This window comes from Xiphophorus maculatus, chromosome 6 (assembly GCF_002775205.1).
Source record: "Xiphophorus maculatus strain JP 163 A chromosome 6, X_maculatus-5.0-male, whole genome shotgun sequence".
Taxonomy (NCBI): domain Eukaryota; kingdom Metazoa; phylum Chordata; class Actinopteri; order Cyprinodontiformes; family Poeciliidae; genus Xiphophorus; species Xiphophorus maculatus.
Window position 1 is genome coordinate 20169910 of NC_036448.1, and position 18488 is coordinate 20188397.

The 18488-nt window shown below is 35.9% G+C and overlaps 1 protein-coding gene across 1 annotated transcript; it reads left to right on the forward strand.

Annotated features, from left to right (window-relative positions):
* The first annotated feature begins 5670 nt into the window (after nucleotides 1-5670).
* LOC111608952 lies at nucleotides 5671-18481 on the forward strand. Its single transcript, XM_023335675.1, has 4 exons — nucleotides 5671-5754; nucleotides 5929-6020; nucleotides 7558-15639; nucleotides 16786-18481. The coding sequence occupies exon 3, from the start codon at nucleotides 7614-7616 to the stop codon at nucleotides 15633-15635; it is 8022 nt and encodes a 2673-aa protein (XP_023191443.1). The 5' UTR covers nucleotides 5671-5754; nucleotides 5929-6020; nucleotides 7558-7613; the 3' UTR covers nucleotides 15636-15639; nucleotides 16786-18481.
* The last annotated feature ends 7 nt before the right edge of the window (nucleotides 18482-18488 follow it).

Here is an 18488-nt window from a genome sequence, read left to right on the forward strand (position 1 = left end):
TCAGTGAGAAACACGTTAGACTAGTTTTGGGGTACAGATTTTTTTTTCTTACTATAATTATCACTGTATTGCATTTTAAACATCAACTTGGCCTTTTCTTTTTTAATGTTTACATAATTTTATGACATGGATGAAAGAGAGACTCACCCAAAAAAACTCATTAAAATTGAAAATGTCCTCAAACAGCGGATATGGATGCAGAGCAATGAAATAAAGACAACTAGTGGAGAATTGAAGAACTGCGTCTTAATCCTATTTAATAAAATGTCTGGTTTTGAAATCACAGAGTTCTTGTCAGAGAAAGACCTGTTTGTTTAGATTAGTAGTTGATAAGGTTTCCGTCTTTTTTTCCATTTGTTTTTTGTCATATAGGATTACAGTAGGTCTTTGAATTATTTCCTTCATTGGAAATGTCCTGCAAAAAGCAGCGGATGTGAAAGACATAAGAGCAGGTTGGTTAGATGAGGACATCTGGTGGACAGTTGAAGAGCTGCAGGTCCAAAAAATCGCAGTACATAAAGTGTACTATTACAAAACCACAGTAAATGCTGGTTTTAAAACTAGAGTTCTTGACAGCAATTATATTTGATGAGATTAGAAGCTGCTTAAGTTTCCCCCTGTTTTTTGTTTAGATTAAATTTGTTTCCTTTCCTAAAAAATATTCGGCAGATGAGAACGAATACCTAGAAAAAGAAGGAGCAGGTGGAAAATTGAGGACATCTAGTGGAGAATTAAAGAACTTTAGACTGCTTCAATAAAATTGGGAAATCCAAAAATAAAAATCGGATGAATGAAGGACTTCATGGTCTGAAACTTCTCTGTGAATTAAATCTGCTAGGATATAAAGCAATGTTGGATAAAGACATTGCCAGAGAGAGAAAGAAGCACAATTACTTGATTTACCCACAACATATGTATTTAGTTTTTATTATAAATCTCTACAATTTAACTTTCTGTTTATTAAATAATATCAAGGAGAATGCTATGTGGGTTATTGCTTGCCAGAAGATGTGTTATCCTAAGGAAATTTGTAGTGTGTGTGCTATGATATGAAAAATATAAGAACTGTTTGCTTTTTTTCATTGCAAAGTTCTTTATTTAACAAAATAGATTTAAAAAATTGTGAAGGAATCTCAAATCACAGTTTATCCAATTTTTCCTGGTTTCTATTTTTCTTTGGAATATTTAAAAAGATAAACTAGGATCACTGTGAGGCTGTAAGTACACATATATTTTATTATAAACTTTACTCAGCTATCTAAAGTCAACATTTTTGTTATCACTTTCAATTTAAAATTACATAATATGAATCTATTAATTTATGAGTACAGCAGTTAAACATTAAAAATGGACTGCTGATGCTGGTCTTTCAAAAATTCTCAATAAATATCTCAGTTTCCCCAGTCAGGAGCCTATATTACTGTCCTTATCTAAACTAAAGAAGACAATAATTAATATACATGTAGGTTCATGTCTGTTTCACAAGACAAGAATCCAGATTACTTTCCTCATAAAATCAGAAGAAGGCAATAATTAACACATCATAATGATGTTGGTTATGGAGCCCATGAAACCTATGTAGGCAAACTGGAAAACGAAATATTTTTTAATTTAAATTGTGGTCCTCAATGCACACTGCTTTCTTTTAATCATATCCACAGAAACAAATCCACACAGGCAGGATAGCTGGAAAAGAATAACCAATAAAAAGAAAGATAATTACTGGGAGCAGAGAAGATATGATTTCAATTTAAAATTTGGCAGAGATAGTGACAGATTGTGGTTCTCAAGAATTTGTGATTCTTGGTAATAATCCTCAAGGTCAGATTATCTTTTTCTTCTTCTTCTTTTACTTAAACATGTTAAAGCAAAGATACAATTGTATGAGAGTTTGCCAAGGTACCATGTATGAACACCACGGCAAAACAAAAAAGAAAGAAAACAGGCAAATTCAGTCCATATCTCTCAGGCTTTTTTTACCACAAAACTTATTTATTTAATGGCAATTTTCATTCAAACACCTTTAGGAGCATTTTGTTCAATGATGAGCATTATTGAGTCATTTTGTCACCAACTGGTAATCAATGTATCATATACAACCAATACATCTATCCTAAATTGTTTCAAGGAAGCTTAATGGGTCCCCTTCAGTTGTTTTAGTGTTTTTATGGAACTTCTATATTTAAAAGTTTTATCCTTTTCTTCCAGGGTTAACAGAGCAAATCAGTTACCAAAAGGCCTAAAGTGGTTAAAGTTGTCAGATGTGGAGTTTGATTAATATGACAGATCCAGGATAAATTATTGGAGAAAGTGAAGTCACAATTATTTTACCACAAAGTTTAGAGCTGACAAAGAGCAGATTGTGTTTCCTGGCTTTTTTGATATCACACATGTTGAAACAAGGGGTTGGCTGTTTCCCTAGAGGAGCGAGACTGAGTGACAAAAAGCTAAATAGATTCTCAAGAATTTTGTACTTGTGTAAGCCGTATCTGTATCTCAACCTGTAAAAGTTAATGATAGTTGACTTGCAGTCACACACCCTCTTTTGTGCAGAGACATGCAGAGGTTTTTAAAGAATATGCAGGTATTCAACATTTAAAAGGGGGCTATGCTAAGAAAGTTTTAAACTTCAGTACATCAAGATCATTTTCATCAAAGTTGCTTGAATTAAAACAACTTATGTTAAATATAACATTAGCACATGATCTTTATTAAAAATAATCAACTGAATGTTTTACCCAAGGATCTGGTAAAAAAAATAAATAAAAATTGGGAAAATTAAACCAGAGTGAATAAGTCACTCTTAACACACACTGGCAATATTCTAAAGATCCTGCCACTGAATTATGAAATTTGTCAAATAGTTGCTAGAATACATAGAAATAAAAAACTGTTTTACTCATAAAATGAAAAATAGGTGAAATGCATTTATGTCAGATAGGTCAGTCAGAGAGACATTTCCAAAATAAGCATTTGTCCAAAAAAATTGTGACAAAATTGTGATCATTTTGTAAATGTAGGCTAGGTGTTGCTTAGAAACATATTTTTATCAAAAATTAAAAACCTGAGATATATAAAACAAAGGCTGTTTCTTTATAAATACAATTTCATAGTCAAAAGTTATATGCTGTTTTCAAGTGTTAATGGAAAGACACAACATAAATTGAGGAAAAAGATAATTCAAAGAAAGTAGAAAGACACAATGCTGGATAATATAAAAGAGTCACCAGGGCAGGGGGTGAACAAGGACATGAACAAAAATAACCACAAAGTAATATTTAATAGTATTAGCAGCATCTGTATCTGTTCTAATGCATCCTGCTTTGTTACCCAGATGACAACTGGGTAATTGTAGCTCCTCTAGTTTTGAAGATGATTCTCATTGTTTTGAGTTGTTCATTCCCTTTGTTCAAATTACATGACCTGACTTCATTAATTGGCAACATAAAACACTTTACTTGTTTATTGAAAGTATTAACTCCCTCTTTATTTGTTCGGTGTCTAACCTGCATTCCAGAAGGACTGACAATAATTAACAACTCCTTGAGGAAAGAGGACAATGGTCCATTGTATTTTAAAACGGCTCTTGTCCTTATGAAAACTAATCTTATTACCGGCTCAATTTGCAACTTTTGTCCTGCTTCCATGCTGCCTTTCCTCTGTGAATTAATTACAAAAAGTTGCAGGAAGCCAGCTACAGTCCTGGTTGTGTAAGTTACAGACACCTTTGAGTTTGGCTTTCTAAAGCAACACTGAGATTGATTTAGTCTATTTGATCTCATGCTATGAAACTTTGGATCACACTACTTTGTCAAATGGGTTTTACATCCTAGAAGATAGTTCTGGCTCTCCTCTAATGCCATAATTTTCCAGAAAATTATGGCATGCACATATTTATCATTCCAGTCATTTAAAAATGAAAGGAGAAAGTTAAACTAGTGAGAATAAGTCACTGAATTAATATTTGGTTCTTAACACATTGTAAATAAAGCTTAGTGATTCAGGTCCTGCTGCCAATCTATGTAATTTGTTAAATGTTTTCTATAACACACAGAAAAAAGTAGTTTTACTGATTCCATAAGAGGGAAAATACATTTAACTACATTTATCTCAAGTAGTCAGTCAGACAGACCAGCCAAAAATCACAAGACCATAAGTTAAAAAAGGTTTTACATATTATGATTCAAGTTGTAAAGTAACAATCATTTTATGTATTTATGTTAGCTGTTACTCGAGAGGAATGCTTCTAAATTAAAGCTTAATGTAGAAACATTTAAAACTTTAGGTTGTCCAAAATACTGATTATGTTTTGGTATGTATGTAACATGCAGACTACAACCTTTTGGCTGAAAGATCAAATACGTAAAGACGTCATAAAAGTCAACATGTAAAGAGGTGCTAGAAGTCAAATTTGATTGTTGATTATATGCCAGAAAGGAGTGTATTTTATGACAAGCATAAAATATACATTTATGCTTGCCAGTCCTCTTTCTCAGGGCAATGTGTGTTTGTTTGAATCAGACCCATAAAAACAGATTCATGAAGGATGGGTTTCCAGGACAGAAAGATAAGGCAACCAAAAAAAACAAGCTGAATTGCTGGGGGCAGTGAGTGCACAGTGGGTTTATTAGAAACACTGGAGATGACAAGGTGAATATTGAGTTTCCCACCTTTCTTCCCTTGAGACGTGTTGAAACGGGGGCACTAATATTTGCCTGGAGGGGAATAGCTGGTGCCAAAAAGCCCGACCAACTGTGAGAAGAATTTTGTCTTGTGTAAAGCCTTTAGCTAGTATAATTGCCAACTGGCATTCATGCATGGACTTGATTTTATGCAAGGACATGCAAACATCTTTAAAGGGTCAGAGTTTAAAGTAGGCCTGTATTGATAAAAAATTGCAAGTAAACTAGCATTATTCTGCCTGCTTTTGGTGGTATTCAAAAGACCTTTTGACGTTTTTGACATATGTCACTATTAAGACATTACGTAAGTCAAATACAAAACGTACACCTACAGTACAAAACGTACTGTACACCTTGACCGGCAGTCTTACCTGTAGGTTCCACAAATAATGGAACAACACATAGCTGAATTAAAATTTTAATTCTCCGAACATTATATAGGTCAATTCTACAGCTTTTTTGTACAAAATCAACTAAATCAGCAATCAGCTACTGCTGATTTTGCTGATTGCAAAATCTCTAAATCCTGTATTTTCCAAATAAGGAGTGGTGTATACTATTTGATTCAGAACTTGTCATGTTCTTTTATCTTTATACCCAGATCGGGTGACTTTATGTCTAGTTCAACCTGAATGTAAACTTGTCTAAAGTCCAAAAAGGTGTGAAACATAGTTTTTTCTCTACCTAAATTGTGCAAGGCTCTAACGAGAAATCCGTTAAAATCTTAACCCAGAACATGGATTATTATCCAGTAATATTTGACTGCAATTAATCCACACAAAAAGCATGAATAGATTTACACCCACCAAAACTTGGGCTTTATTGTTTGAAGAGACTTAAGAATCACATCAAAGTTATTCTGATATTTTAGAATTTGCATTGAGAAAATATATGCCACTATTAAGATACTACATAAGTCATTTTACAGTCTCGGGAGGCGTGGTTGGACCTGGCTCTCCTTTAAATACAGACGTCGAACTGATCTATACACCACACAAGAGGGAGTGTTTGAGTTTGAGTTTGAGTTCGAGTTCAAGTTCACCTGCTTTGTGCTCAAAGACTTCAGATGAAGGTATTGCAAAATGATTAAATCATTTTAATTTAATGCATGATTGCAAGTTGTTGTCAAACTGTCATTGCCAGATCAGCAAATTTGTGAGGCTATCTAAAATGCAATAAGAAAAGTTTGAAAACTTAGCACAGCCAAATATTTGCCTGTGCTAATTTACCTCTCCTCTCATTTCAGTGCTGTGAAGTGGCTTCTGTCATCGCTTTTGTCAAACTGCACTTTCATAACAAAGGATCCTCTTACTGGGCTCTGAGCCAATCCATCTGCTGGTAAAATCATTTACTTTGCTTTTTTTTTTTAACACATTCTAGGTCCAGCAAAGCGCGATGTAAATCCTTTTTAAACCAGTTATTCACACAGAGCCTGCCATTGCCTTTTCCACTCTATATAGAATATATGTTTTCTATTGCCATCCATATATTTTAAGATTTGTTTTTTCAGGGGTGTGGCAGTAGCATGTGCTAAAAAACTTAAAATCTTCAAGGCAAAGCAACAAACCACAAATCATGTGACTGAAAGACAACCATCCCTGTAAAAATGTCATCTTTATATTTACTTGAACATATTGCATTTATATTTGCTGTTACTAAACAGTAACCTCCTGATTTACTAATCATTCATGACTTATTTTGAATAGTCAGTTTCTCTGTGTAAGAAAGGCATCTTCAACATCCTATAAAATGTTAACACTTTCTCACAATAAGATGAAGTTTCACTGTTACTTTGTGTTTTATCTGGTTTTTAGTATGTTTGCTTGTTTGTTTGGTTTTTAATGAAATATTAGCCGTCAAAGTGAAAGCATTTCTTTAAAGAAACTATTATCTCTGCATCAAACTTTCACAACAACATTTTATTACTGATGTAGCAGAATAATGCCATGGACATCCCTCAGTCACTCTACACCCAAACAAACATGAGTTCACTCTTGTGCCATAGCTCCTAAAAGTTTGAATTCAGCCAGAAAGTGGAAACAATAAAATATTGATATAAATCACTTTTGAATGATTTTGCGAAAGTTTGATCTTGATCTCTATTGTGGGTTTTTCTGTTATTAACATGGAGGTACCAACTATTTTGTCCAAGTGTGTGTGAAGCTTGTCTAACAATGGAAAACATTTTTTTAAGTATGTAAGTTACTCTCATCATAATTTAGGCTATTGTTCATTTTTTATTTTGTATTGCTTCATCATGTGAAGAAACCTTCTGCACTGACTCACAAACTGCACTATCCCATCCTGCCATGGAAAGAGAGAAACTTTTTTCTATTGAAAATATAAAACAGATTATTCTTTTCATAAAAATGAAAAAATAACCTGAACCCACTTTAATCAGCATTAACAAACCGGGTGCGGTATAAACTGACACAATTGTAGTTCTTTAAGACAAAGCTGTCTATGTGAAAATTATTTATTTCATTCAGATTCAAATACATTTAATATTAGTTTTAAAATGATAAAAAGCAATGTTAGTTTATTTAATGAATTAGTTAGATTTTGGAGAAGTACATTATAACAAAAAAGGTGTATTTTTTGTAATAATCTGTGCTAGTTGTAATTATGAGATTTCTCATCAGAAATTGACGTGTTTCGCTATGGTATTTCCAGTAAGATAAAAAAAAAAACGTAATTAGACTCTGAGAAAGAGTCTTCGAAAATGTTTTTTAAACCCTTCAAGTGCCAAATGCCAGTATTTTGGAGACGGTATCAAATTAATCAAAGTATATCATAAATAGGTTTTGCACAAAACCAATTTATAAATGTGATTTTGTAAAGTAACAGATGTTTTTTTTTTCTTGTTATCTTTCAGGTAGACTCCTGTTGCACAAGCTGACTGTTGCGTAAGTTGAAAATACATTTTTAAAAATGGGAAACGTACCATCAGAAGCAAACATGGGTGACAGCCTCAGGTGCTACAACTGTCACAGAGTCTTGCCTCCATGTCGGTCCTTCGATAATTTAAGACAAGATGTCATCCATGGGCAGCATGTGCACGTGTTCAATGGAGGGGAATACTACAGACAAGTTGGCTATAATAATCTATACCAGTGTCCAGATTGCTTTTATAAGCCAATCAGAGATGCAGAACGCAGGAGGGAAGAAGAAGAAAAAAGAAGAAGAGAGGAAGAGAGAAGGAGAGAAGAGGAGAGGAGAAGAGAGGAGGAACGTAGGAGAGAGGAGGAACGGAAAAGGAAAGAGGAAGAGAGAAGGAGAGAAGAGGAGAGAAAGAGACAGGAGGAGGAGAGGAGGAAAGAGGAGCAAAAAAAGACAGAGGAAGAGAGAAAAAGGTTAGAGGAGGAGAGAAGAAGACAAGAAGAACAACAAAGGAAAGAAGAGGAGAGAAAGAAAGAGGAGTTGAGTCAAAGAATATCAGAATCAAAGGAACGAGCCAAAGAGCAGTATGAGAAACAACAGAGAAATAGGCAAGAGCAGCAGTCCAAGCATAATGTTCTGATTGGGTACATGGATGAATTTGAAGCTGATTATACATCTTATGGGGGCAAAGATGAGCTTCTAGAAATTATCTCTCTGAAATGTAACATAGAAGCTTCTGATCTCACTCTCACTGCTCCAAAACCCGATCTGCTGGGCAAGATCCTCTCAGCTCTGGACACACTCCTGTTTGATGAATGGATAAATGATCCGCCATCTGACAGCACCCTGCAGCACGCTCAGGTGTACATCACAGAGCTGTGTGCGCTGTCTGTCGAGATACCAGAAGAGATCTCTCGAGAAAATATCTCCAATCATGTGCAGTCCTTAGTTGGGTCCTTCAGCCAATCAGCATCCAATATTTCTGAGAATCTTGAGTTGACCCAAGCCTTGTATCTTACTCTGATGTGCTACATCGGTGACAAGGACAAATCTGATGCTGATGCAGTCATTATAGCAAAGAAATGGGCCAAGGCAGAGCTCACTATGGAGCAGCTTTTTGCAATTGAGTTCCTGAACATCCTCATTTCATCAATGCATGGTACAGTTGGCAAAGCCTCTATATTTGTCCTAAAAATGGAAATTCAATGTCTGAAACTTCTAATGTCGACTCTTGTCAATCTGAATGGTAAAGAGAGCCACTCTGCATCAACTGAGATGATCCTTGAACTTGTAGAAATAGACCAATGGACACCAATGGAGGCAGTGAATCTGCTCAAAGCACTCTCATTAAAATGCACTGAAGATGTTTCAGTAGCAAAAGTCCTAAAGTTGGTCGAGGTTTATGACATATCTCCAAGCTGGACGGATGATTCTGGACACTCTCTTATTCAGGCTCTTGAAAATGCTAATTCAGAAAGTTTCTATCAGGATTTCCATAAGATTCTCAAAAAGAGGGATGAAAGCAGTCTAGATGCAGCTCTAGCAAACATAAAAATGTCACAGAAGTTGGATGACTCCAGGATTAATGAGATAAAAACAGTAATCACTGGTGTTTTCCAGGTTTCAGAAAATGCTCCCAAGGGATCTTTAAATTTTGAAACTTTTGATACAAAGAATTTGCAGAACTGTCTGTCTCAACTCTGCAAAGCAGTTTTTGATGCAAAGAGTTGGTGGCCCACAGTGAAACACATGGTGCAGTGGTGTGTGCTGGTGCTAACCGGGAAGACAAACATACCACAACTGGTTTCTTCTGAAGATCCATGTGTCATTGCCCTGTTTGCTGCAGCACAATTCTATATGGGGAATAAAGTGGACATTATGCTAAACTCTGACACTGACACTGAAACTCAAGTTAAGGAATGGTCTGATTTCTACAAGAACCTTGGAATATCTGTCAGAACAAATATCAAGAAACAAACTGACACAACTTTTATGACGATCTATGAAGCTGATGTCATCTATGGTACACTTCAAGACTTTGTGTCTGACTACTTCATATACTGGAAAGAAGTAATTGAAACCCAGATTCCTCATCTCATACGAGGATTTATCATTGAAGAAGAATGTCTTATTGGATCACAAACACTTGATGTGCCAAGGCTCAAGGATAGCGAATCTCTTGCTTGTTCTGCAGAAGCCCTGCAAAACCTCATGGGAAGATTACAATCAGAAAACATGGAAGACAGAGAGAGGTTCATCAAGGCCATTTTTCAAGCTCTACAGTCAAATTTAAAAGAAAGTCCAAGCACAGAAGCACAAATTGTAAAAATCCTTAAGAAGATTAGTGGAAAAGAAGTTCTTCCTAAAGACATGTTCTGTCTGACGTTTCTTGAGAATCTCCTCAAAGTGGTTACCAGTGAAAATAAAGGTGGAAAAAGTTTGACGTCCACTGCTGAAACATGGTGCTTAGACAGCATTTTGGCATCTTCAGAGCAAATTAGAGCCTCGAGTAAAGAAACCACTGAAGTCTTTCAAATGGTTTCAAATCTTGGAGACAAACATCTTTGGTCACCACTGGAACTCCTCAACCTTCTTGGAGCATTAATCAATCACCATCATGGTGAGGGATGCATTTCAATCATGAAAATTTTACATTTGATGGAAACATATAGGGTGTCTTCCAAGTGGACAGATGAGAAAAATCAATCTGTCATTAGTTTACTAGAGTCATATAAAACAGAAAATCTGATCCAGCATTTAGGGAAAAGCCTTGGAAATGAGGAAATGAAAACCATTGGTACCCTTTTTGATGAGATAAGACAGATGGAAGACATTGATGAAGAAACACTGAACAAATCACAGAAGATAGTTGCTCATGTGACAGAACTCATCGAAAAAGTAGAAATCAAAAAACATAATGACATAAAAAAGGCTAAACAACTCAGCCACAGCACAGAAATAGCTGATCTTCAGGAGGTCTTGGCAGTGTTATGCAATGCTGTTTATGCTGACAAAAAGTATTGCCCCAGAGCCACTCAGATGATAAGCTGGTGCCTCTTGGCCTTGTCCAACACTGGGAAACTCCTGGAAATGGGAACTGGAGAAGGAAAGTCTTGTGTCATTGCAATGTTTGCGGCACTGCGTGTGTTTAGGGGTGAAAAGATAGATGTGGTTTCCAGCTCTTCTGTTTTGTGTCAAAGAGATGCAGAAGAATGGGAAAACTTCTACAAGTACTTTGGCATTACTGTTGACACAAACACAAATAAAACTGATGATAGCAGTCGAAAAGAGTGCTACCAAAAAGACATTATCTATGGAACTATTGAAACCTTTGCTGCTGATCATCTTCGCCAGATATTTGAGATGAAAGATGTGAGACCTGATCGCAGCTATCAGTGCATCATCATTGATGAAGTGGATTCTCTGCTGTTGGATCAGGGAGTGCAGCTCACTTACCTGTCCAGCCCCCTGGTCTCCATGGAGCACCTGAATACTATTCTAGCAATGATCTGGGGACACGTCCAGCAGTATGGCTTTCTGTCATCAGAAAACCAGACATTTGTCCAGGGTCCACCTGCTTCATTCTTCAGGGCCATCTTTGACTCAATAAACACAGAAGAAAGTGAAATAAATGATCCGCTGGACATTTTACGTATTGCAGAAGAAACCAACACTGTACCACAAGGATTTACAGAGGACATCCATGAGGGAGACAAGAATGATATCCTTAAAAAGCTGAAAATTGTGACTCAAGATGCTGTGATAAATTTTTTTGAAGAAATGGAGGAGTATGTCCCCTACGGTTTTACAATTTACACATTAAATGATGAAGGACTGCTTTGTCCAAGAAAACTCAGTCCTTACAACACAAATCAAATACCAGACCTAAAGTTTCTTGTCTTGGATGAAGGATTGTGTTGTCCTCTCTACAACTCAGAAGAAGTCCTCATCAAGCCCATTGCAGAGTTAATCTCAGAGAAGATTCAGTACACTCCATGCACAGATAATACAGACAAAATCAGCATTCCTGGATTCTTGAGGAATCTCATTGAGACCAAAATGCCTTTATGGGTGGAGAATGCCTTTCTGGCAAAGCAGTTGCAGGAAGGACGGGACTATGTTGTAGAAAATGAGAATATCTGTCCAGTAGACTTCAGATCCACTGGTATCATTGAACTGAATAAGAAATGGGGTGATGGTCTGCAGCAGTTTGTGGAGATTAAGCATCAAGTCAAACTGAGCACAATTTCAGCAGTGACAAACTACATTTCTAACATCTCCTTTTTTCAAAAGTACCATGGCAAAATATATGGAACTACAGGAACTCTTGGTACTGAAAAGGATATTCTGTTTTTGCAGGATTTATATCCAAGTCTATCTGCATGCAGAATGCCAACATTCAACAGGAAAAAACTATATGAGGTCAAAGGAACTCTGAAAAAAACTTCGAAAGAGTGGAAATCAGAAATAAAAGGAGTTGTCATGTCTCAGATTTCCTCAAATTCATACAGAGAGGGAAGAGCCGCCCTGGTGATCTGTGAAACTATCAACAAAGCCAAAGAGATCTATGAAGAACTGAAGAGCAGCATTAAAGGTGAAATCATCCTCTACAGTCGCAGTGATAAAGAAAGTTTGAGCAAAATAGACAAGGAGCTGGAGTCTGGGGATGTTATTGTTGCCACAAACCTTGCTGGGCGTGGCACTGACATTAAAGTGTCCAAAAAGGTGAACAGTAATGGAGGATTGTTTGTTATCCTCTCCTTCCTCTCTGAAAACACCAGAGTAGAACTCCAGGCTTTTGGTCGAACAGCTCGCAAGGGGAAACCTGGATCTGCTCAGATCATTGCATGCACTGAACACCTGCAGTATGACTTCAGGTCAGCTGTGTCTCTGGAGGAAGCCAAAAGCACGAGGGACAGACTTGCAACAGAAAGGATAAGTTCAATGATGAATGACGTTTCTGAGATGAATTTACGTGAGGAGCTGTTTTCTGAGTACTGTGAGACTCTTCATGATATTTACAAGAAAACTGATGGAGATGATAGAAAAGTTATTGTTGCCATCATGAATGAGTTCTGGGGGATCTGGCTGCAAATTAAATCAGAAGACATTGATCACCAGAAGAAAAGTGAACTTCACCAAAGTCTAAAGAAGGATTTATCTGTGGCAAGGCAAGAGTCTTCATCTCAAACTTCCCCATGTTCAAGCATTTATCACTACATCAATTTTGGAAACATTTTCTTGGATGATAAAAAATGGGAAAATAGTGCCAGGCTGTTTGATAAAGCTATGAAACAAGATAAAAGTTGGGCAGCCATCGCTTTTTACAGTCACGCATACTGCACTATTAAACTGTCAAATGGAGACTACCTGACTCAAGCCAAAGAAGATCTACAAAAGGCACAAGAGTCCCTCAAGTATCTGAGTGAAGAATGCCTTGTCTGTTTGCAGTTCATTAAAATGGCCACTGTGGACTCAGGCAAAGGTGAACCATCCAGCCTTGAAAAACAGATGACATCCAAGTGCAGCATGTACAGGTTCTTTGATAAAAACATCACTGAGGCCATCCAAAAGATTGATGAAATCAAAGAAAGAGGGAGGGACGCAATAGTCAAAAAATCCCCTGTTTTCTCCTTGGTGTCGGATGCTGATGAAGCTCTCCAGTTAGAGGCTGATAACCTCTACAGTCGAGGTCTAAAATATGTATTTTCTGTTGAGGAGAAGCCTCGTTTCTGCTGGGAAGGACTGGTGGTTTTCTTGCTTGGAGTTTTGCAGATTGTTGCTGGAGCACTGCTCACTGTATTTACAGTTGGTACCTTGGCTCAAATCGGAATGGGTCTCATCACAGAAGGAATATCTGACTGCATTGAAGGTATTACAGCCATGGTGACAGGAGAGTTCAGCTGGAAAGAATGGGCTATCGGAAAAGCCATTTCCATCGGTGTTTCTATAATATCATTTGGAGTTGGAAAACTAATTTCGAAGGGATTCAAGGCTGCCAAAACAGCGATCAAAGCCATAGGTAAAAAACTGAAGGCATTGCCAAAGTTTCTCTCCAACCAGGCAAAACAGAGTTTAAGCACCGTCACAAAGACAAACATGAAAAATGCTTTAAAACATACAGTAAAAACAATTGCTGAGGAAACACTGTTTTACGGACTTGAGAAAGCAGAAGAGAAAGCACTTGAAGAAATATTAAAAGGCATCAAAGATGAGATTGCAAAGGGAATTGTTAAAGATGTGAAAAGCAGCCTGGAAAAAGAACCCCTGGCTACATTAGTGGATAATGTTATACTGTTAGATCTTCTATATAAAGACCAACTGCGCCAGGTCCTGGAAGACAAAGACAGAAAGAAAGACCTCCTTTCCATTTACAAACAGTTGGGGAGTACTGCACTACAACCATTATATGCAGACCTTAGTTGGCAGAACAAGCTTAATTCATCAATCATCAAAGTGCTTGACAGCGCAACAGAAGGCACAAAAGGAAAAACTCGTGTAATTTTGACAGCTATTCAAACTAGCCACCATCTTATTCTTGCAGGAGATGCTATTGGTGAAGTACTCACCCTCTCCCACAAGTTTTTCTCAAACTTTGAGAACGAACTGAACACTTTTATCAAAGAAAAACCTTTGAAAGTGAAGCGAAATGAGCTAACTTTCTCAGAAACTGACATGCTGAAAATATTCAAACAAGACTTGGCTGACACCCTCAGTACTTTACTGGCTGATGCCTTGGTAGAGGTGTTTAATCAGAAGTTTTTCAGTCACCTTGTTTCTCGTGCACAGAACGAAGCACATGAGGCCATCAGGCGACATGTCAAATCCGGCTTAAAGAGTGAGAGGACAGAGGAAAAACTTAAAGCTGGACAACTCAACAACTACATAGTAAATATGCCAGTAAATCCAAATGCAAAACTTTCAGCTAATGCTGGTCAACTCACAAGATCACATGCTGAAAAGATCAAGAATAACAAAGCTGCTGGTACTATTCTTGATATCAGAGTCCTGTCTGAAGCCACTGGTACTAGAGTTGTTATTCTTACAGAAAACAAGCATGGAAAACTCACCAAAATGCAGGAAGTTAGTCCAAGCACCATATCTGCCAGTGAAACAGTGACTTTGATCTACAGGCCAAAGAGCACCCAAAACCCTAACGGTCATTATGATGTGTTCATCGACAATAAGGCAGTGAGCATAGACAGCAAAGAAAAGAGTTCTCTGTTCCATGCTATGGCAAGAGGCATGAAACCAAAAGCCAGTGATTCAGCGATTGCTTCTGAAGCAAACCGCCTGAGATCTGTGGAGGTCAACATGCTCCTCAAACAACCAGGGCAATGGGAACCTTTTATGAAGCGCAAAGAGTTAACCGAAACAATCAGAGGAGGAGACTGGTACATGGCAGAGGCAGGTAGACCAGAAAGAATTATAAAGGAAAACAAAACCCTGCTGCAGAAAATAACTGGAACGGTTGAAAAGTACAAAGGATATTTGAAAAAAACAGCTATTCCAGCAGTAGAAAAAGCCGTCAATGCAAATCAGCAGCCTTCGAACAGTACCATAGTGGAAGCTAACAAACTGAACCAGAAGAGCAAATTGGCTGTGGCAATGTTGCAAGCGAGAAAATATCTGTCTGGCTCAGATACCAGCAAAACTTCTGGTGTGGAGAAACAAGAAGGCCAAAAGTTACCAACTGATCGCAGCCTTAAAGATGTAGTTGATGATATATCTTCTCCAGAGCCAAAAGCTTTAAAATCATGCTTAGCTACCATGATAAGCAAAGATGATGTTGTTGGAACCTTTAAACTGATGACATTCAGTGCAATGTTCAGATGCCAGCTGACTGACACCGAGAATGTTCAAAACAAGAAGAGTAAAACCCGGGTTGCCATGTTTGAGAAGAGTTTTCAAGAAAACAGTACACAGATGGTACAGAAATGGTACAGCCTGCTTCAAGGCAAGGGTGTCATGACAAATGACCATCAAACAACAATCACACAGTGGATCAACACCCAGGGCTACAAGGATAAAAATGATCCACACAGGAAACAGGTGTCCAGCGTCCTGACATGAAGAGGTAAGAATATTTTTTTATGTTCTTTCAAACAATCATTTGCTCACAAAAAAGAGTAAACTAGAAATTTACAGTAAAAGAGACATTTATAATTCTGAATTCATCTAATTTTCATGGTTTTTTTATACTGTGGGTGGAAGAAAAACAAACTTTTGTAAATAATTTACTGTTAATTTCTTTAGTCTTTTACATTATTATTTTACATTGTTGCACTATGACATTTTCTGAAACTCCATTTGAAGTAAACTTCTAGAAAATTCGTTAAATGTCTCTGGTCAATAGACATAAAAATAAATTTCAAAATGAAACATATAGATTGATCATATTGCTCCATCTATCAAGTGTAAAAAGACAACACAAAAAACTTCTTTTCTATATAAATAATCATTTAAATTTATGAAGTACTTAAAATGTTATGCTTGATGGCTCTTTTTGCTGAGTTTGTGGTATAGTCAATGTCAGAAAGTTCAACGTGAAAAGCTAACCAATCCTAACCTCAATGAACTGCTAAATAGTTCATTATTGTGATAAGAAGTATTAGTACTATTATGAGTATTGTTCACTGTATTTTCTGTCAACAGCAGGGCCACAAATTGGCTCTGGAATCAACCAGAGCTATTTATAGAGTACGCAAAGGCACACAACATTCCAAAAGACAGGTGTAAATGTGTTGTTTCAAAAGTTACAATAAAGTGCAGCAGCCTACAATGAAGAGCATTACCATTTTTAAAAAATTGATAAAAGCCTTCTTTACTCAAGACCTTCATCCTGGGAGAGATGACCACAGTCTTTAAATTCCCATCTTAAAGTGAAAGTGGATGTCAAATAAGCACAACTAGAGACTTCTTTTGAGTTTTATGAAATACACCGTTCAGACTAATAAACAATTATATGCATAGTAAGTCAATATATCCATGAGAAATAAAAAGCCTCTCAGCAAAGTGGCACAGTGTAAAAAACAAACAATTTCACCAGTATTATTTATCTGGTGACCTACCAATGATAAATCATCTATTTCAGCATAGCAATATTTCAATAATATTTTATGACTGTAATTATTATGTATTTTGCTTAATAATTAAATGTTTATATGACCATTTATTTCATGTAATACCTAACTGACTGAAGTGTGTTTTTTTTCCTGCATAGTGAAAACTCTGGATGATGCTGGTTAACGAGAAGAATCGAAACTTCCATCTGCCTGATCATCAAAGAGAGACTTTGATTATTGACAATATTACACTGTCAAACAAATTCTACAGGCAAATTGGGACTATTTTTAATTCAGATCTGTTGCAGATGTCCCTTTTGTCTGATTTCAACAATAGTATAGTTTTTTGTTCTTTTTTACTTTCTATCAAGTTTCTCTTAGTTGTCTCTTAGGAAGTTAGATTAAGCCAAGCAAAACATTTTGGCTGTAATATTACACAAGCTGAATAATTTACTTTTGGTCATTTTCTGAAGTTAATTGTGAAATATCATTTTTGCCCACTAGAGATTTTTTCCCATAGAGTAAAAAGTAAAAATTCATTTGATTTTACTCCTCAAAATATTCACATTTTATCGTTTTATTTTGTTATGACTTTATACAACTGAATTTTAGCAACTATTGAATTTTAACAAAATCTGATTGTGAAAATGATAAATAAAAAATAAAAAAACATAGACATGATGCTTAGATAAAGTAATTCTTTCTTGAAATATTTTAATAGTTTTATTGTTTTAAGTGCTGAAACTCTGGTTTTTGGGTGTTCAAAACAGAATCACATTCAAAATACAGGCATGAATAGATTCTTTGTTGTTGTAAATCTTGACTAAAAACAATAGATGCAAAATGTAGGTAAGTTCAAGTAGCCATTGCTGATTATAGTCTTGAAAATGGTGAAAAATCTATTTTCTTGCTGGATTCCATGTCTTTCTATTGATTAAAAGCATGCAATCACTGGAAAAAAATTGTTAGACTACAATATATTATACCTGTGTAGATTTTTTTGTGTTTTATTACATTTTAGTAAAGTTTTTAGTCATCTGCGGTTTTGGTAAGTTTATTACTTATTTTGGGGGGTTGTCAAATTAACTAGTTAGGTGGCAGTGTATTTTGAATGTCTAATATGCTAAAGTTTCAATACCCTTAGTAATCAATTTTGTTTCTTTTTTGTCTAAACATCTGCTTCAAATATTCAGATTTATTTTTTTTACCAGTTTACAGAATATTTTGAGTATTTTGTTTATGGTGGCAGTAATAACATTAAATCACTGATTATATTTCAGTCTGGTACTATAATGGAAATATATTTTCATTTCTATCATCATTGTTTCATTATGATATTTTAAAACTTGCTTTTACTGAACTGAAGAAAACATTTAGTACATTTAGGATAAACTAAATAATAGTCATAGATATTATTCTTTGTGCATAATTTACACATTTAATAAATAATCAACATTGCTACAAGGATTAAAAAGTCTCTACAAAAGAAGCAGGATTTTATATCTTACCTGGCATGATAAAGTCACATTTGAACCTCACATAAATTGCTTATAAAGCCAAAATTTAAAATTTACATGCTGGGAGTTTTACATATTTTATTAAAAACCTTTTTCTTTGTGCATCTTTTTTACGTTGTTTCAAAATGTGGTATTAATCAAGAGATTAAGATGTTCAATGTTTTCCTTAAATTGATGACAGTAATTTTGGAAAAACAAGGGAGTTTGTTTGCATCTTGGTGGATTATAGAAACAAGATCTAAAAGGAATTTATATTCAGGTTTGATATTGTCTTTTCAATGTTAATTTCTGACTGGATTGTGTGGGGTATAATAAAGGTTTTATCTCTGAAACTGGCCATCTGT

Excerpts from the sequence above, each read along its gene's own strand:
- LOC111608952 (XM_023335675.1), top strand. The coding sequence starts at position 7,614 with ATGGGAAACGTACCATCAGAAGCAAACATGGGTGACAGCCTCAGGTGC.